The 21,110-nt window shown below is 46.6% G+C and overlaps 1 protein-coding gene across 2 annotated transcripts in view; it reads right to left on the bottom strand.

Annotated features, from left to right (window-relative positions):
• Positions 1–21,110, bottom strand: part of POMT2 (protein O-mannosyltransferase 2) — a 52,345-nt gene that overhangs the window by 12,933 nt on the left and 18,302 nt on the right. For both annotated transcript variants that reach the window (XR_012237049.1, XM_073609118.1), the window contains exons 6-20: positions 20,266–20,425; positions 19,982–20,088; positions 19,776–19,858; positions 16,424–16,533; positions 16,279–16,345; positions 16,138–16,198; positions 10,414–10,492; positions 10,182–10,327; positions 9,172–9,263; positions 8,239–8,315; positions 7,692–7,763; positions 7,520–7,579; positions 5,540–5,645; positions 4,448–4,588; positions 721–832 (exon numbers count right to left, since the gene is read on the bottom strand). Coding sequence is in view for 1 of the 2 variants with exons in the window: in XM_073609118.1 (XP_073465219.1) it covers positions 721–832; positions 4,448–4,588; positions 5,540–5,645; positions 7,520–7,579; positions 7,692–7,763; positions 8,239–8,315; positions 9,172–9,263; positions 10,182–10,327; positions 10,414–10,492; positions 16,138–16,198; positions 16,279–16,345; positions 16,424–16,533; positions 19,776–19,858; positions 19,982–20,088; positions 20,266–20,425 (1,473 nt within the window). In the remaining variant the exon portion in view is untranslated. The remainder of the gene's footprint in view (positions 1–720; positions 833–4,447; positions 4,589–5,539; positions 5,646–7,519; positions 7,580–7,691; positions 7,764–8,238; positions 8,316–9,171; positions 9,264–10,181; positions 10,328–10,413; positions 10,493–16,137; positions 16,199–16,278; positions 16,346–16,423; positions 16,534–19,775; positions 19,859–19,981; positions 20,089–20,265; positions 20,426–21,110) is intronic.

Genomic DNA, 21,110 nt, shown 5'->3' on the forward strand with positions numbered 1-21,110 from the left:
TTATTTAAAAATTTTGCTTGTCTTGCAAAACGCTCTCAAATCAAGGTTTTACTGTATATTGATTGGTTTGTATAAAAATTATGGCATCTACAAACAAACAATGGTATATACTGTATACGGGAATTTTTTTTTTCTTATACTAGTAATGGAGGCGATCAGTGACTTTTAGCAGGACTGCGATATTGCGGTGAGTAATCTGACACTAACAGCACCAGCGACACTAATACAGTGATCAGTGCTAATATAAGGCACTGACACTGTACTGATACTGTCTGGGATGGGGTTAACATCTAGGGTGATCAAGGGGTTAAATGTGTGTGCTGTGTACTGTTTTTACTAAGCAATGTACCAGTTTTTACTCCCTGCAAAAGAGTTGCAGGGAGAAAAAAACGGCACATTGCTGCTGTCAGAAGAGAGCCTGGTGTTTGTTTACAAACACAGGGTTCTTTTTGGTAATTAACGGAGCTGATCGTAGCGAATCGCAGCACTGCCGGGACAGCGGGCACCAGTGTGCCCTCTACCCCGATGCGGATCACATACGAAGTATATGGATCACATACGAAGTATGTGATGCAGAGTGGCTGCCCTGCCGCAGTATATGTATTGTGGCTGGTCCACAAGCGGTTAAAAACACACACCAAACTGTCATCGATATAAATCGTAAACCAGTGACTCCCTAATCTTAACAGGAATCGACCATCCCCCCTATGGAGGACTCACCTGTATATGAGGATGAGGATCAGCAGAGTCATCCCTGCTGTATATACAGAGTGCGGCTGAGATGGACACCAGAGATGAGCGGAGAGCTTCAATAGGACAGAGAGCGTCAGTGCTGGAAGAGACAAGATCAGGTCAGATCAAATATTTCATATCAGTGTCCATACCAGTGTCCATCCATACCATCACACCGTACCAGTGTCCATCCATACCATCACACCGTACCAGTGTCCATCCATACCATCACACCGTACCAGTGTCCATCCATACCATCACACCGTACCAGTGTCCATCCATACCATCACACCGTACCAGTGTCCATCCATACCATCACACCGTACCAGTGCCCATCCATACCATCACACCGTACCAGTGCCCATCCATACCATCACACCGTACCAGTGCCCATCCACACCATCACACCGTACCAGTGTCCATCCATACCATCACACCGTACCAGTGCCCATCCATACCATCACACCGTACCAGTGCCCATCCATACCATCACACCGTACCAGTGTCCATACCATCACACCGTACCAGTGCCCATCCATACCATCACACCGTACCGGTGTCCATACCATCACACCGTACCAGTGTCCATCCATACCATCACACCGTACCAGTGTCCATCCATACCATCACACCGTACCAGTGTCCATCCATACCATCACACCGTACCAGTGTCCATCCATACCATCACACCGTACCAGTGTCCATCCATACCATCACACCGTACCAGAGTCCATCCATACCATCACACCGTACCAGAGTCCATCCATACCATCACACCGTACCAGTGTCCATCCATACCATCACACCGTACCAGAGTCCATCCATACCATCACACCGTACCAGTGTCCATCCATACCATCACACCGTGCCAGTGTCCATCCATACCATCACACCGTACCAGTGTCCATCCATACCATCACACCGTATCAGTGTCCGTACCATCACACCCCATCAGTGTCCGTACCATCACACCGTACCAGTGTCCGTACCATCACACCGTACCAGTGTCCATCCGTACCATCACACCGTACCAGTGCCCATCCATACCATCACACCGTACCAGTGTCCATACCATCACACCGTACCAGTGCCCATCCATACCATCACACCGTACCGGTGTCCATACCATCACACCGTACCAGTGTCCATCCATACCATCACACCGTACCAGTGTCCATCCATACCATCACACCGTACCAGTGCCCATCCACACCATCACACCGTACCAGTGCCCATCCACACCATCACACCGTACCAGTGCCCATCCACACCATCACACCGTACCAGTATCCATCCATACCATCACACCGTACCAGTGTCCATCCATACCATCACACCGTACCAGTGCCCATTCATACCATCACACCGTACCAGTGCCCATCCATACCATCACACCGTACCAGTGCCCATCCATACCATCACACCGTACCAGTGTCCATACCATCACACCGTACCAGTGCCCATCCATACCATCACACCGTACCGGTGTCCATACCATCACACCGTACCAGTGTCCATCCATACCATCACACCGTACCAGTGTCCATCCATACCATCACACCGTACCAGTGTCCATCCATACCATCACACCGTACCAGTGTCCATCCATACCATCACACCGTACCAGTGTCCATCCATACCATCACACCGTACCAGAGTCCATCCATACCATCACACCGCACCAGTGTCCATCCATACCATCACACCGTGCCAGTGTCCATCCATACCATCACACCGTACCAGTGTCCATCCATACCATCACACCGTACCAGAGTCCATCCATACCATCACACCGTACCAGTGTCCATCCATACCATCACACCGTGCCAGTGTCCATCCATACCATCACACCGTACCAGTGTCCATCCATACCATCACACCGTATCAGTGTCCATACCATCACACCCCATCAGTGTCCGTACCATCACACTGTACCAGTGTCCGTACCATCACACCGTACCAGTGTCCAGCCGTACCATCACACCGTACCAGTGTCCATCCATACCATCACACCGCACCAGTGTCCATCCATATCATCACACCGTATCAGTGTCCATCCATACCATCACACACCGTATCAGTGTCCGTACCATCACACCGTATCAGTGTCCGTACCATCACACCGCACCAGTGTCCGTACCATCACACCGCACCAGTGTCCGTACCATCACACCGCACCAGTGTCCGTACCATCACACCGCACCAGTGTCCGTACCATCACACCGCACCAGTGTCCGTACCATCACACCGCACCAGTGTCCGTACCATCACACCGCACCAGTGTCCGTACCATCACACCGCACCAGTGTCCGTACCATCACACCGCACCAGTGTCCGTACCATCACACCGCACCAGTGTCCGTACCATCACACCGTATCAGTGTCCGTACCATCACACCGTATCAGTGTCCGTACCATCACACCGTATCAGTGTCCGTACCATCACACCGCACCAGTGTCCGTACCATCACACCGCACCAGTGTCCGTACCATCACACCGTATCAGTGTCCGTACCATCACACCGTATCAGTGTCCGTACCATCATGGCTATATTAGTATTCATACTAGTTCATCCATTTTGGCGCCAGTACCATTGCAGCCAAATCAGTATTTGTACCATCACAGTCATATCAGTGTCCGCACTGTTACAACCACTAACCCAGGACCAGACAGTGCCTCCTCCGGCCTGTTCCAACATTCTTCCATATCACCCACTCTCAGCTCCCAGGATCCAATATTTGCCATCCCTGCTATCTATTTCACACAATCATTAAAGCGAAGTTCTGCCCCCAAGCAAGAAATTGATAGACAGCTGTTACACATACTGTAGCTGCTGACTTTTAATTATTAGGACACTTACCTGTCCAGGGATCCAGCGGTGTCGGCAGCCCAGCCGATGTTTCCATCGGCTCACGGGTGCTACCGCCGCCATTCGTACTAAGGGAACCCGGCAGTGAAGCCTTTCAGCTTCACAGCCAGCCCCTTACTGCGCATGTGCGAAGCGCGCTGCACTTTCTGAATCACCTGGCGGCGAAGGAAAGAGGAGGGGGGCCAAAATTCCAAGTGATCTCACCGCGGCATTATGTCTCGGAAGTGGGGACAGGTACCTGTCAAACACAAGTACCCGCTCCCCCCTTCCCCTCTCAAGGTGCCCAATGTGGCACTGGAGGGGAGGCTGATAGGCAGAGCTTCCACTTTTGTGTGGAACTCACTTTAAGGCCAATCTGATACCATCATCTCACTAATAACCTCATCTGCCCCTCACCTTGGCCTGTCTGACACCCCCATATTCTAATATTCTTCACAGCTGTCCCCTATCTTCTCATTAGTACCCTGCAAACCCCCCCCACCACCACCACCACCAAGGCCTGCTTGACACCACTATCTTCTAAAGCCCTCCACAGCCCCCCTCCCCTTGGTGGAAAGGGGGTAGATCATCCTCAGGTCATTTATAAAGAAGAGTATTGCTTTTCTGACATTTTTAATGGGAAATCAGGTAGAGCACTGCCTTCAGATCCCAGATTTTGAGAAAAATTCCACAAAAATTATCTTTACGGATTTTAGTTATTTTTTGTTGCCGATTTTCATGATGGTAATTTCAGACACAACTTTATGCCATGTTCATTGAAGGAGGGGGGGGGTGCATCATTTTATGCCAGGCCTATAGCTTGAGAAGTCTGTTCATACCCGTCATGTCAGTCTGCAGATACCCACCAGTCAACATGCAGGAGAAGAGCAGGGCTGGGAAGTAATGGTGGTAGTACAGCACTCGACCCATGAAGTAGAAGGGACAATAATGCAGCAGCCACCCCAGCAGCAGCGGCCCCCCACTCTCCAGGAGCAGGGTGTAACTCTCTGTAATACAAAGATGTCATTGTTAGATGGGGCCACACAGCCAGGAGAACCATAAAAGCAACCATACAGGGGTCACACATCCAGTAGAATCACAGAACCAGCCACACAGCCAGGAAAATCACAGAACAAGCCACACGGGGGTCACACAGCCAAGGGAATCACAAAACCAGACGCACAGGGGTCACACAGCCAGGGAATCACAGGACCAGCCACACAGCCAAGGATTTACAGAACCAGCCACACAGCCAAGGGAATCACAGAACCAGCCACACAGAGAGGTCACACAGCCAGGGGAAATACAGAACCAGCCACATAGGGATCACACAGCCAGGGAATCACAGAACCAGCCACGCAGAGAGGTCACACAGCCAAGGGAATCACAGAACCAGCCACACAGGGGGTCACACAGCCAGGGAATTACAGAACCAGCCACACAGCCAGGGAGATTACAGAACCAGCCATGCAGAGAGGTCACACAGCCAGAGGAATTACAGAACTAGCCACTCAGGGGGTCACACATCCAGTAGAATCACAGAACCAGCCACACAGCCAGGAAAATCACAGAACAAGCCACACGGGGGTCACACAGCCAGGGAATCACAGGACCAGCCACACAGCCAAGGATTTACAGAACCAGCCACACACACAAGGGAATCACAGAACCAGCCACACAGAGGTCGCACAGCCAGGGAATCACAGAACCAGCTACACAGCCAGGGAGATCACAGAACCAGCCACGCAGAGAGGTCACACAGCCAGAGGAATTACAGAACTAGCCACTCAGGGGGTCACACAGCCAGGGGAATCACAGAACCAGTAACACGAGAGCCTCACAGCCAGGACAATCACGGAACCAGCCGCACCAAGGCTACACAGTCAGGAGGGTTACAGAACCAGCCATACGGGAGCAACCCAGCTAAGGAAATCACAGAACCAGCCACACAGATTTACCTTTCACTGGGTCAGACAGGCATAGGCCACGCTGGAGGGAGACAGCTGCCCAGACCACCAGGAGTGCATACACACCCAGACAGGCCAGATTGAGCCACCAGATGACCTGATACAGAGAGGTAGTAAGATAATTTATATAGAATACATACACAATGCCTGGCAGTCTTACCACCACCATCACCAACCCTCTAGCAGACAAGAGGGGGGCTTCCATCATGACAAATATGGAGTGTGGTGGTGCTATCCATTACGCGATAAATCATAGAACAAAAAATCCCTCTTGGATTGGGACTTTGACAGACCACCAGACCCGTTCAAGTAAAAAAAAATATATTTTATTGATATACTTTAAAAAAGACGAGAGAGCGTCTATGGCATACAATATATAGAAAAAAAATAAAAAATAAAAAAATCGTTCCATACAGAATAGAAACAAAATCAGAAACAGAGAAAATATACAAGCTTATGATAGTTAGTATACTCTCATGGGGGTAGTGTGCCCCAATACCCGACGCGTTTCCGGTAATTCTGGTACCTTCATCAGGGGTTTGAGAGTTGTGAATATTGTGTATATGTATGGATTCCCTAGGAATGACTCTGTGTTCAAGCAGCACCCATGGCCCCTCAGATCAAATATTGTATTTTCATTTGTGCCAGACCGAGATTTTATAAAAATAGTACATGTGTTGAAGTAATGGTATCAAAACAAATGATAGGCGAGTCAACTGGGGGGAGAACCATTCATCGGAACCTGTAACATGCCGGCTGCATGCCGGGAGGATAAATATCCAGGGACAGTCCCACAATGGTTGGCTCTTAAACAAATCCTTCGAATATGTGGGTCCCAAAGGGGGGTGCCTACCCCTGTCAGTGCTAGAGTATACATATACACAATATTCACAACTCTCAAACCCCTGATGAAGGTACCAGAATTACCGGAAACGCGTTGGGTATTGGGGCACACTACCCCCATGAGAGTATACCAACTATCGTCACCTTGTATATTTTCTCTGTTTCTGATTTTGTCTCTATTCTGTATGGAATGATTTTTTTTTCTTTTATATATTGTATGCCATAGACGCTCTCACGTCTTTTTTAAAGTAGATCAATAAAATATATATTTTTTTACTTGAACGGGTCTGGTGGTCTGTCAAAGTCCCAATCCAATGGGGATTTTTTTTTTCTATGATTTACCAACCCTCTAGCAAGCACCAATATAAAACCCATATGAAAAAATGTTGCGATGCCCGGATCTACTGCTCTGTTACTAAGTAACTAGACTAATTAAGAAGTGTATAGTAATAATTCAACCTTTCACCATGCAACATTAACTACATGGTGCAGTCCATGCGACCAGGAAAACCGCATATGAAACAAGAGGAAGAAAGAAGGTGTTCCAAGAAGGTCACAGTAGCTGGACACTGCGGTTGATTTCATTCCATTTTATTATAGAAAAAAACACATCATAGTATTAAATATACAACAATAACAATCTAAGTAATACACTATAAAACCTGCCTGTGCTGGGAACAGGGCAACTACTACCTAATACTGACAGACAGAAAAAAAAACCTGCAGCTTGCAACAGTACAACAAAGGAACAATGCACAGCTGTGCCACTATTTGGAAGCTGGGGAACATGGCCTGTCACTATCACAGCTGTGCCACTACTTGAAATTAGGAGAACAAGGCCTGTTCCTTATTATCACATCTGTGCCGCTACTTGGAAACTGAAGAATGTGACCCAGCATTAATCACAGCTGTGATGCTACCTGGAAATCGGAGACCATGCCCGGCCACTAATTATCACAGCTGTGTTGCTACCTGGATGTCTAGCAGTCTCTGAGCACCATAGTGGAATAAGACAAACATAATAAGACCAGCTCTGTATTATGGGAAATGCGGGGGGGGTGTCTGTGCTACTCATACCAAGCAATCAGATCCCAGTAGTCTCTGTATCACTCAAGCAGACACACTCACCGGATTTCCCAGGAGGTAAACACGGGTATCTGTAGCATTAACGCCCGAGAATCGGAGACCCTGCAGAGACAGAATATTAATAAATAAATGGGGTCTCTCCCGCCCGATGTACAGTGCAGCGACGGCTTTCTGTGAGACGGTGGGATCACTGCCAAATCACGCCATGGCTCACCTGAAAGTTGATTGGCCAGTGCCACGGCTTTGATGTGACCTCATGCTCTTTAGGTTTTAGACCGCTGTTTGCCTTGAGGAGAGAGGAAACAGAAAGTTAGGGAGAAAGCGTGAGAGAGGGCGAGAGAGAGAGGGCGAGAGAGAGAGGGCGAGAGAGAGAGGGCGAGAGAGAGAGGGCGAGAGAGAGAGGGCGAGAGAGAGAGGGCGAGAGAGAGAGCGCAAGAGAGAGAGAGCGCGAGAGAGAGAGAGCGCGAGAGAGAAGGCGAGAGAGAGAGAGAGAAGGCGAGAGAGAGAGAGAGCGCGCGAGAGAGAAGGCGAGAGAGAGAGCGAGAGAGAAGGCGAGAGAGAGAGAGCGCGCGAGAGAGAGGGAGAGAGAGAGTGGGAAGGGGGAAGAGAAAGTGGGAGAGTGCGAGAGAGAGCGCAAGAGAGGAAAGCAATGAAGATAGTTGGCATGGGAGGGAGAGAGCGCAAGAGAGGTGGGGGAGGGGAGAGAGCGCAAGAGAAAAAAAAAAACACATAACCACACCATGGCAACATGTGACACTTACCCGCACCATGACAACGTGCGACTCCAACAGGATCTCAAGGAACGATGGCTTCAGGATGGCGACACTGATATTTGGCACTGCAGAAGACGACAACAAGTTGAGGAAGGTCATCAGGAAAGATGCTGCAACTATGACATCCAAGGCTGCCATACACATTATAATTTCCTTCCATCGTATTGTAATGCAACCAAATCCCTTCCGTCTCCCCAAAGTATACAAACTGACTGCTTCCTTTAATATAGTTTAAATCCCAAAAGAGGTAAAATTGCACTGCTTTTTTCAAAAATTGTGAAAACTTCTAAATCAGAGATGAATGTATGTATGTATGTATGTATGTATGTATACCAAAATCTCAGATTGTAAGATACTACTACACATGGTTCTATCTGCTCCTCTGGAAGAAGTAATCCTATCTGATCCCGTCTGATCATATGATCACCATCTGATCCCGTACGATCATATGATCAAGACTTGATTTGGTCGTCTATCATATGATCACTATTTGATCCAATCTTCTATTGTATGATCATCATTTGATCCCATCCTTCTATTCACCATCTGATCCCATCTGTCTATGGCATGATCATCACCTGATCTCATCTTCTATGGTATGATCACCATCTAATCCCAACCTTCTATTGTAGGATTGCCCAGCTTTCAATAAATGTGACGTCAGTTTTGACATATACTAGAGGATGGAGCTCTACATGTAGACTGTAAGATGTCATCTTATTCCCCATCATTTTGGGGATATCAGAAGACTAGCGGGAAATTGTATGACATCGTCTATCCAATTAGAACAGTGTCCAAGTAAACGACTATCCAATAAGAGTGTAGAGAATAAGTCTATATGAGTGACAGACAAATCAAAAACCACGGCGTCTGAAGAGACAGAACAGAATCTGACTACAGTAGCCCATCGCGGGCACTTACATCGCTGGTTCTCGTGGTCCTCCACATTCCACATGGTGCTGGGGCTCTCCCGTAAATAGGGACTGCATGTCACCTCCCCCTGCTCCCATCCCCTGATATTAAACAAGAGAAGTCATCATATTATCATCATTCACCGTTAATCTGTCCTCACAATGAGATCATAACCATGTACAGGACCATGGAATATGTCAGAGCTATATACATGTATTATAAAATAATAGAATGTGAAATTAGAATGTAAGCTCTTCTCGTGAAGGGACTGATGTGACTGGCTCAGTGTTCTCTGTACAGCACTGTGGAGTAAATCAGAGCTATATAAAATGTATGATTATGATTATATTATATTCACATTATATATATATATATATATATATATATATATATATATATATATATATATATATATATATATATATATATATATATATATATATACATATACACACACACACACACACACACACACACACACACTATATTGCCAAAACTATTGGGACGCCTCCCTTTACACACACATGAACTTTAAAGGCATCCCAGTCTTAGTCCGTAGGTTTTCAATACTGAGTTGGCCCACCCTTTGCAGCTATAACAGATTCAACTGTTCTGGGAAGGCTGTCCACAAGGTTTAGGAGTGTGTCTAGAACACCTTTGGGATGAATTAGAGTGGAGACTGCAAGCAAGGCCTTCCCATCCAACATCAGTGCCTGACCTCACAAATGTGCTTCTGGAAGAATGGTCAAACATTCCCATAGACACACTCCTAAACCTTGTGGACAGCCTTCCCAGAAGAGTTGAAGCTGTTATAGCTGCAAAGGGTGGACCAACTCAATATTGAAGCCTACGGATGCGTTCATGTGCGTGTAAAAGGCAGGCGCCCCAACACTTTTGAATATATATATATTAACATATTAACAAACACGCCAAATAAAACAGGCCCCTTCTGATGCAGGGCCAGTCCAAGTACATAAGTATTGGGGGTTGGAGAGGAAATGATCTTAGGGGTGACATACCACTTGGGTAGAGTCTTTGCAGAGGAGCCGAGGACGCAGCCTGTGGATAGGTGCAAAAGTCGGATGCGACTGCGAAGAACTTTTACGGGGCTCCGCCCTCCAGAAACCTCGATTCTCCAGAAATCATTAGTGTCCCCGGTGCCATTCTGAGCAGGAGCGGAGAGTTGGGGGGATTATTGGGTGATGGTCAGAAACGTATTTATACAAAATGCAGCAGACTCCCACCACTCACCGTTCCATACGCTGTAACCTGCAGGTGTTTCTTAGTGAGTGGCGCCTCACGCTGGTGGCTGTGCAGGTTGCGGCCTGTCCTGGGAAGCCAAAACATAAACATAATTAATCCGTGCACACAGGAGGACGAAGTAGTCACCTGTTGGGGATTGATGGTCCCCCACTGTCCCCTGAAGACATCTGCGTTTTCCCTTATTCTCTCCTGCAAGACTGCAAACCTCTGAACTTCTCTCCTATGGCTCGGCCTCATTATGCAATGCTTCTCTAACTGCAAAGTGTGCACACACCTTGTCCGTTCAAGGAGAACGGGCAGAGCTACAGGAAAAACCTATCTATAGCTTTATCTATGGAGAAGTCAAATGAAAATGGAGGATTTCCACATGAAAACGGAGGAAAAATAGGAAAATAAATAAATAATTCTGGTGGGAAACGTCTTATATGTTTCAGGCTTCCCAGGATGCCACTGAGCATGTGCGGGAATGAGCGGTGAATGCTGGGAGCACAGCATTCACCACATCCAGGAAATAAATGCTTGTGGGCTTCAAATGCCCACAATGAAGATGGAAACCGCCTGCAGTGAATAATATAAGATATTCTTTTCAACAAAATCTGACACAGGCGGACATATTACACACAATATGCGAGTATGTAATGCTGAGAAGAAAAGTTTGTGAATGAACTAAAAAAAAAAAAAAAAAAAAAAAAAAAAAAGCATAGATAGGTGGACCCCCGCTTTAATTACCATGTATTCGCTATGCTCATGTGTTGTTATGCATGTACTCATTTATCTATCATGTTCATGCCTTGTGCACGCTTTATGTATATATATTAAATTATTCTTCCTTTTTTTTTTTCTGTCCACGATATCAATAAAAAAATGTATATAGATTTTTACCTCCACTATTCAATTGCTTCATCTAAATTCCCAGCTCCCCTTTATTCTCAAAGCAATATTGTCAGGATCCTTCCAGAGCCTGGAGTGGCTCTGTCTCATCAGCTGATAGCAGGCAAGATCAGCTGACTCTGAGTTACAGGGGAACATAAACAAGTGTACTGCTATCACCTGCAAGAAAAGGATGGCCAAAAAAAGCTTTGGCCACACCTACACCATTGACCGGCAAGGTTTAAGTTTGGTACTCATCACTAATCATCACCATAAGGGGGCGCTAACTCTCGGCAACTGAAATTTGCAAGCTGTTCTGTCCATTAAAATAGTCCTGACCCCTGCACTCCGATTGCTGCACTGTGCACTCTACATCCTAAACTAAACAATTTTGGGGGTATTTTTGGAACTCAAGAAATGTGATATCAGTTTTCTCACAATTTTTGGCTTAAAGCGTAACTCCACTTTTGTTGGAAAAAAAAAAAAAAAAAGCATTCCCCCCTGTGTGATCTATGTACATTACAATGAATATAACAACCTTTGTTGCAGATTACTACCTTTTGTTATTCTGAAGAAATCCCTGTGTGTTTCTCTGTGCTAAGTGGGTCTAATGGGAGTGGTTTCATAATTACCCGTCAGCTGTGCAGCTGCAGGGCACTAATGAGGAAATCTGCTGGGCCTGCATCCCTTTAGACATGTTCCTATCGAAAGTATCTCTCCAAAAATAACATTCTTGTTGCAGGGGATCAGCGTTAATTTCGTTGACTAAATGAATATTATTTTAGTCGACTAAAATACGACTAAAAACAACTGAGATGACTAAAATACGACTAAAATGGCATTTTAGCCAAAAGACTAAAAACGTGACTAAATCTAAAATGCCATTTTAGTCAAAGGACTAAGACTAAAACTAAATTGAAATTTGATTTAAAAATTAACATTGGTCTGTAGTGCATGTTCATACCTCAATACCATAATTAACAGCATATTAGATTTTTCACTCCAGCAGTATATAAGGAGTTTGGAAATTGTAGAGAAATGTTAACTAATGCATTACAATTTAATTACACCCATTAGATTTTAGACAACTAAAATGTACTGGAGATTTTAGTTGACTAAATACGACTAAAACAATTGCAGAAGACTGAAATGGGACTAAAACTAAAATGCCATTTTAGTCCTAAGACTAAGACTCAAACTAAATCGAAATTTGCTGCCAAAATTAACACTGCAGGGGATGCCTGATATCGGACTTGTATCTTAGTGCAGACTTCTGGGAAAATTGGTGAGCCAATCACACGAGCAGGAAATTATATTTCTGGGGATTGCCCAGTACACACTCGGTGTATAGAAAAACTCTAGGTTGACATGTTGCATTTTCGGAAAATTACAGCGGCTGCAGATTGAAACGGAGGGGGGGGGGGGGAGCGGATACCTGTCAAAAACAGGTACCTGCTCCCACTTCCGGGTAAGAGCACCACGATCGTTGTGCGGCGATCTATGAAATTTCTGCCCACCTTGCTGCCAGTGGGCCCATTCAGAGAGCACGGTGCGACTCGCGCATGCGCAGTAGGAAACAGGCTCCACTTCCTGTTTCCCTTAGTGCAGATGCCGGTGCCTGCACCCAGAACTGATGGAAAGATAGGCTTGGGGTGCCGACATCGTGGGCTCTCTGGACAGGTAAGAGTCCTTATATTAAGAGTCAGCAGCTACAGTATTTTTAGCTGCTGACTTTTAATTTTTTTTTGCACAGGCTGGAACTCTGCTTTCAGCCTGTGCAAAAAAAAAAAAAAAAAAAAAAAAAGAGAAAGCTCCATCTCAAAAAATGATATAAAATTGTTGGAAAGAGCAAGAAAATAGTCCTGGACGGCCGCACACCGGTACAACACCTTTATTCGAGATTAAAAATCCCAAAAAAAGTCAGTCCATACTGTACAGAAGAAGGGGCAAACATCTTACGCGTTGGGTTAGTTAGCTATGACTAAGCACCAACCCACGGTGTGAAACGCGTAAGCTGTTTGCCCCTTCCTCTGTACAGTATGGACTGACTTTTTTTGGATTTTTAAGCTCGAATAAAGGTGTTGTATCGGTGTGCGGCCGTCTAGGACTATTTTCTTGCTCTTTGATTCACTGCAGAGCCTGCACCTGTGTGCCTTACTAGGGCGTGTATTCTATGGAACTCTTGTCTAGGGAGCGGCAACCTTCTCTCTTTCATATAAAATTGTTTGGGTACAGTGTTGCGTGACAGAGTAAATGTCAGTCAAACTATCACAGTATTGAATAATTGCCTGGTAAAGGAGGATCATTACAGGCTTGTACTCATGTAGCTAACCAACCAGAGTGTTTGTTTGAAACGTGGGAGGAAACCCATGCAAGCACAGGGAGAGCATGCAAACTCCATGCAGACAGTGTCCAAGCCAGGATTGAAACTGAGGACCCCAGAGCCGCAAGGCAGAAGTGCTAACTACTAAGCCACTCTTCTGCCCAACTCTGTAAAACAGAAATCTACAAAGTGATTGTTGTAATAGGAAGTGAAGTTAAAAGAGAAACATTATTAAAAACAATTCTCAAGAATTTTCCCTGTCAGATGCCTGGCCTCAACCCGCAGGTCAGGGGAGGGAAGAAGGATGAAGGCTGCCAGACCTCCATCCCCTCGGCGGTGCCGGATCCCCGGGGACAGCGAGGACACGAAGGGCCTGTGCGCCTGCAACAGATTATATACAATGGAATATTCTGACCTGAGCCATAAACATGAGATGGAATTTATAAATGGCGGAGACGAAGGTCGAGTAACGGTTTATGGGATGCAGATTTTTCCATCTCTGAAGCCCCCTTGGAGGTCCTCCTCTTCTCGGGGTGATCCCGCTCCCAGCTGTTTATACCATGAGCTGAGGTCCGACTTACAACCTTTATAAACATCTCATGTAAGCAAAGCATCCTATTAAGAAATCGTTTTATCCCCCGAGCACGCTGAGCGCAGACACCTGGCTCCGATCACACGGCGCGCACTCCACAGCTGTGCTCAATAAACACTACACATAAACACAGATCTACAGAGCCGACCGCCCGCCGGCCAACGCATCCGCTTTCCACGACCTTCAAATGTTCCATTTTTTTATGTCCTCCTGCACTTTCCCATGTACTCCCAGTTTTGCAAAAGATATATAATGCCTGTTAATGCAGAATGTCACATCCTTCCCATTAATATAGGGGTATATGAATCAGCAGGGCCCTCTGGGACTTACAGACCTATTTGTTTGCCGATCACACATGGTTCGAATATTGGCCGGTTCAGCAGCATTTGAACTGTTAATGGGCAGGCTGAATGTACTAAGTTGATCAAATCGATCAACTTGGGTACAACCAGCCTGCCGGATTCTCTTGCGATTATTGCTAGAGGCTGCTATAGCACAGAGGGGCCTCTTTGCCGCCGTACTTTAACCACTTGCCACCCAGTCCAATTCTGACACTTCTCTCCTACATGTAAAAATCATCTTTTTTTTTTGCTAGAAAATTACTCTGAACCCCCAAACATTATATATGTTTTTAGCATACCCTAGGGAATAAAATGGTGGTCGTTGCAACTTTTTATGTTGCACGGTATTTGCACAGCAATTTTTCAAATGCGTTTTTTTGGGGGGGGGTTTCATGAATTTAAAAAAAAAAAAAAAAAAAAAAAAAAAAAAACCAAAACACACTAAAGTTAGCCTGATTTTTTTTTTTTTTTTTTTGGCATAATGTGAAAGATAATGTTACGCCGAGTAAATAGATTCCCAACATGTCATGCTTTAAAATTGAGCACACTTGTGGAATGGCGCCAAACTACGGTACTTACAAATCTCCATAGGGGACGCTTTAAAAATTTTTTCACAGGTTACCAGTTTAGAGTTAGGAGGTCTAGCGCTAGAAATATTTCTCTCACTCGAACGTTCGTAGCAATACCTCACATGTATGGTTTGAATGCCGTTTACATATGCGGGCGCGACGTACGTATGCTTTCGCTTTTGCGAGTGAGCATGTGGGGATGGGGGCGGTTTAAAAAAAAAAAAAAATGTTATTGTTTATTTTACTTTTATATTTTGACATTGTCCCTTTACATTTTTTTTTGATTACTTTTTTCCTGCCCTGCTGTCTGGTCTTCTGGCTCCCCTTCAGGGATCGGTCAGGATGGAGAGTGGGGAAGGGGCTGGTAAAGATGTCACTTACCGGCCCCTTCCTTGTCTTAATGAATAGAGCTCAGTGATCCTTACCAATCACAGACTCATGTTCATTCATAACTGAAGCAAAGTAAACTGCGTTTGCTATACTTCAGTTTGTGAATGAACAGGAAGCTCTATACAGAGATATTCCTGTGTATTCACTCTGTGCAGCTGAGGCTGAAGAGATGGAGCACTGTGTCCTCAATCTCCTTTCTCTGTCTCAAAAGGTGAAACATCAGAGGTCTGTTTAGACCCCTGATATGTCACCAAAGCCCCCCAATGGAGCTCCTAAAAAAACTGTAAAAAATAACAAAAAATAACATAATAAAATAAAATGGGGCCCTGGTTTTCCTGCCACTGGGCTTGGCGGGAAGAGCCCCAGCTGCAGGTCAGGGGGGGCCCCCTTCATGTTTTTTTGCACATGGCCCCTAGTTATGCGTTTGCAACTGTGCAAGACTGAAGGGAAGGCCGGAGGTCAGACTTAATGATGTATAAACCTTCTTTCTAGGAACTGTCTCCCTGTGAATCCCCGAGTTACATGGCTCTATGCCGGCAATTATTTTATCAGATAAAAATCCCAACTCTCTGCTTGAAGGAAATACATTTTCTGAACGTACTCTCCCTACTCTGGAGGGAAACTCACGTTTTGTGTTCCAGGCGGATGATGTCCCCATGACGTACAAACTCCAGGGGGCCCGCGGGGTCTGGAATTAAACAAGGACAGGAGTCAGCAGGAGATGACATCACTCCGGCTCTCATACACCAATGACACCGCTCTAATTACCATAATCCGAGTCTTGCTTCTTTATGACCCAAAAGTTGTTCTGGTCTTTGTGCGAGTATGTGGTGACCTGGAAGAAGGAAGGGGATCATTAGAACAGGCCGGAGAAAAGGGAAGTGTCTTCTGGCTACTGTCCAGTTGGGCTGACCTGCTGCTGTCGAGCTCCCACCCCCTCGGGGTACAGGTGCCAATGTGAGTGCAGATATCCAGTGGCGGTACGCATGTTCTTCAATGTAATAACTGATCCATAAGCCAGATCTAGAGAAAGAGGATAGCATAGAGTCAAGGCTTTCACACATACATACATGTACATCTACAGTATACCACATCACAGGAAGATTGAGGAAATTATATTTCTATGGCTCAATACTAGTGATGTCATCACTCAGATCCAGGTTGCAGTGATGTCATCTTATATGTGAAATGTGAGGTCATCAGAAACAATGTCACGTGAGTCCATATAATGGAATATAGAGGTGGCAGTCAAGGTAAAAATGATAATTGGATTTCCTTAGCTTCAATGTAATCATAGAAGCTAATGATCACATAATAATTCTATTATTTACAGATGGAGCACAGTATAGGAGGGGGCTACAAACTGTTTGCTTGCCTTTCCTTCCAATGATACAAGGTGCTAATCTTCCCAATGATACCAATGATAGTGTCAGTAGGAGGAACAGTGGCCCAACAATGGGGCACTATTCCTCCCACTAATGACGGGGCCCTATTCCTCCCACTGCCACCAATGAAGGGGCCCTATTCCTCCCACTGCCACCAATGACGGGGCACTATTCTTCCCACTGCCACCAATGACGGGGCACTATTCCTCCCACTGCCACCAATGACGGGGCACTATTCCTCCCACTGCCACCAATGACGGGGCACTATTCCTCCCACTGCCACCAATGACGGGGTACTATTCTTCCCACTGCCACCAATGACGGGGCACTATTCTTCCCACTGCCACCAATGACGGGGCACTATTCTTCCCACTGCCACCAATGACGAGGCTCTATTCTTCCCACCGCCACCAATGACGGGGCACTATTCTTCCCACTGCCACCAATGACGGGGCACTATTCTTCCCACTGCCACCAATGACGGGGCACTATTCTTCCCACTGCCACCAATGACGGGGTACTATTCCTCCCACCAATGACGGGGCACTATTCCTCCCACTGCCACCAAAGATGGGGCACTATTCCTCTCACTGCCACCAAAGATGAGGCTCTACTCCTCTCACTGATATCAATGATGGGGCACTATTCCCCCCCCCCCCACTACCACCAATGACCGGGCACCATTCCCCCCCCCCACTGCCACAGCACTATTCCTCCCACTGACACCAATGACAGGGCACTATTCCTCCCACTGACACCAAATTATAGTACAGGGGATGTCATCTTATATGGGAAATGTGAGGTCATCAGAAGCAATGTCACGTGAGTCCATATAATGGAATATAGAGGTGGTAATGAAGGTAAAAATGCTAATTGGATTTCCTTAGCTTCAATGTGATCATAGAAGCTAATGATCACATAATAATTCTATTTACAGATGGAGCACAGTATAGGAGGGGGCTCCAAACTCTTTGCTTGCCTTTCCTTCCAATGATACAAGGTGCTAATCTTCCCAATGATAGTGTCAGTAGGAGGAACAGTGGCCCAACAATGGGGAACTATTCCTCCCACTGCCACCAATGACGGGGCACTATTCCTCCCACTGCCACCAATGATGGGGCACTATTCCTCCCACTAATGACAGGGCACCATTCCTCCCACCAACGACGGGGCACCATTCCTCCCACCGACGGGGCACCATTCCCCCCACTGCCACCAATGACCGGGCACCATTCCCCCCACTGCCACAGCACTATTCCTCCCACTGACACCAACGACAGGGCACTATTCCTCCCACTGCACCAAAGATGTACTTTTTTTTTTTTTTTCTTAATTCCCACTGATTACCAAGCCTACAACATTGATGCATTTTCTTCATCCAACTGGCCACAGTCCGGCCCCCCTAAAGTTTGAGAAGGGGAAAAAGTGGCCCTTTATTTTAAAAAAGTTTGGAGACCCCTGCATTATAGTACAGGGGATGTCATTTTATATGGGAAATGTGAGGTCATCAGAAGCAATGTCACGTGAGTCCATATAATGGAATATAGAGGTGGTAATGAAGGTAAAATGACAATGATAGTGTCAGTAGGATGAACAGTGACCCAACAATGGGGCACTATTCCTCCCACTGCCACCAATGACGGGGCACTATTCCTGCCACTGCCACCAATGACGGGGCACCATTCCTGCCACTGCCACCAATGACGGGGCACCATTCCTCCGACTGCCACCAATGACGGGGCACCATTCCTCCGACTGCCACCAATGACGGGGCACCATTCCTCCGACTGCCACCAATGACGGGGCACCATTCCTCCGACTGCCACCAATGACGGGGCACCATTCCTCCCACGGCCACCAATGACGGGGCACCATTCCTCCCACGGCCACCAATGACGGGGCACCATTCCTCCCACGGCCACCAATGACGGGGCACCATTCCTCCCACGGCCACCAATGACGGGGCACCATTCCTCCCACTGCCACCAATGACGGGGCACCATTTTTCCCACTGCCACCAATGACGGGGCACCATTCCTCCCACTGCCACCAATGACGGGGCACCATTCCTCCCACTGCCACCAATGACGGGGCACCATTCCTCCCACTGCCACCAATGACGGGGCACCATTCCTCCCACTGCCACCAATGACGGGGCACCATTCCTCCCACTGCCACCAATGACGGGGCACCATTCCTCCCACTGCCACCAATGACGGGGCACCATTCCTCCCACTGCCACCAATGACGGGGCACCATTCCTCCCACTGCCACCAATGACGGGGCACCATTCCTCCCACTGCCACCAATGACAGGGCACCATTCCTCCCACTGCCACCAATGACGGGGCACTATTTCTCCCACTAATGATGGGGCACTATTTCTCCCACTGCCACCAAAGATGGGGCACTATTCCTCTCACTGCCACCAAAGATGGGGCTCTACTCCTCTCACTGATATCAATGATGGGGCACTATTCCCCCCCCCCCCCCACTAATGACCGGGCACCATTCCCCCCCCCCCCCCCACTTCCACAGCACTATTCCTCCCACTGACACCGAAGATGTACTCTTTTTTTTAACTCCCACTGATTACCAAGCCTACAACATTGATGCATTTTCTTAATCCATCTGGCCACAGTCCAGCCCCCCTAAAGTTTGAGAAGGGGAGTAAAGTGGCCCTTTATTTTGAAAAAGTTTGGAGACCCCTGCATTATAGTACAGGGGTAGGGGACTCAAAACAGGAAATTCCTCCATTTAAATGGGGCTCTGTATGATCACTGCACTCCATGTGACCCCACAGTCAGTATAGGGCCCCTTGCTACGTGACACCTGTTTTACAAAGAAATAACCCATCCCCCCTGCCCAATTTGGTACGTACGTTCCGGCATAGAGGCATTGTGTAGATTGTTTCCATCTAGACGGGACTGGAAGGCAGAGCTGAAGAAGCCATCGCCAGGACCACTGAAATGCAGGAGGAAGAAGATATGATTTCCAGGGACCCCCAATAGTGATCAGTACATCACACAGTGCATGCCATGACAGAACACATCAGAGCGGAGCAGGAAATGAGGCCACACAGCTTACCTTTTATTAAGGACGGTGAAATGCACAGCAAAGATGAGAGCGTACAAGGCAAGCGGCAGAGCAATAAGACACACAACGCGAGCGGCCAAATGACGCAGGAAAACATCCTGCAAAAATTGAGAACACAAGGAACATATTCTAACATTCAGCAATACAGTGACATTTTCGGGTTGTTTAAATAAATAACAGGTGGATTATGTAAAGCAGAAATGTCCAATAAGAGGCAACACACACAGTCCAGGATAGTAAATAAAGTAACTGGACACAAATTTCCCAGAACTCACCAGCGTCAGGCTGAGATCTCCCAGCAGCCTCCACAGGTCCCTTGCTGTGTTCAGGCCAACGAAGATGACCACAAAGAGGCCAACAAACTTCACACCCAACGCTCCCGCCAGACTCACACCAGTCAGGATCAGCCACCACCACCAGAGGGCGCTGAATGGCCTGAGGAGAGAGAAGGGGTGATGGGTAAGGTTCTGGTCTGTGCTTGCTCTATACGGTGGGGGAAATTATTATTTGGTTCCCTGAATATTTTGTAAGTTTGCCCACTTAAAAAGAAATGAAGGGTCTATAATTTTTATCATAGGTGTATTTTAAATGATAGAGACAGAATATCAACCAAAAATCCAGAAAAAACACATGATACAAATGTTATAAATGGAGTTGCAGTTCAGTGAGTAAAATAAGTATTTGACCCCCTACCAACCAATAATTCTGGCTCCCACAGACTGGCTACAGTATGTGCTCATGTTGTACACAGATTAGTTGGTCAATTTAAGAAGGTGCTCCTAACTACAACCCGTTATGTGTAAAAAAATAAATAAATAAATAAATGAAAAAAAAACAAAAAAGAGAGGACACCCATCCACAGAATCTCTTTCTTCCATTCAAACCTCACCATCATAGGAAAGACCAAAGAGCTGTCAAAGGATGTCAGGGACAAGATTGTAGACCTGCACAAGGCTGGAATGGGCTACAAGACCATCAGCAAGAAGCTTGGTGAGAAGGAGACAAGTGTTGGAGCGATTGTTCACAAATGGAAGAAATACAAAATAACCATAAATTGCCTTCGGTCTGGAGCTCCATGCAAGATTTCGCCTCATTGGGTAAGGTTGATCATGAGAAAAGT

Source organism: Aquarana catesbeiana, linkage group LG13 (assembly GCF_042186555.1).
Source record: "Aquarana catesbeiana isolate 2022-GZ linkage group LG13, ASM4218655v1, whole genome shotgun sequence".
Lineage (NCBI taxonomy): Eukaryota > Metazoa > Chordata > Amphibia > Anura > Ranidae > Aquarana > Aquarana catesbeiana.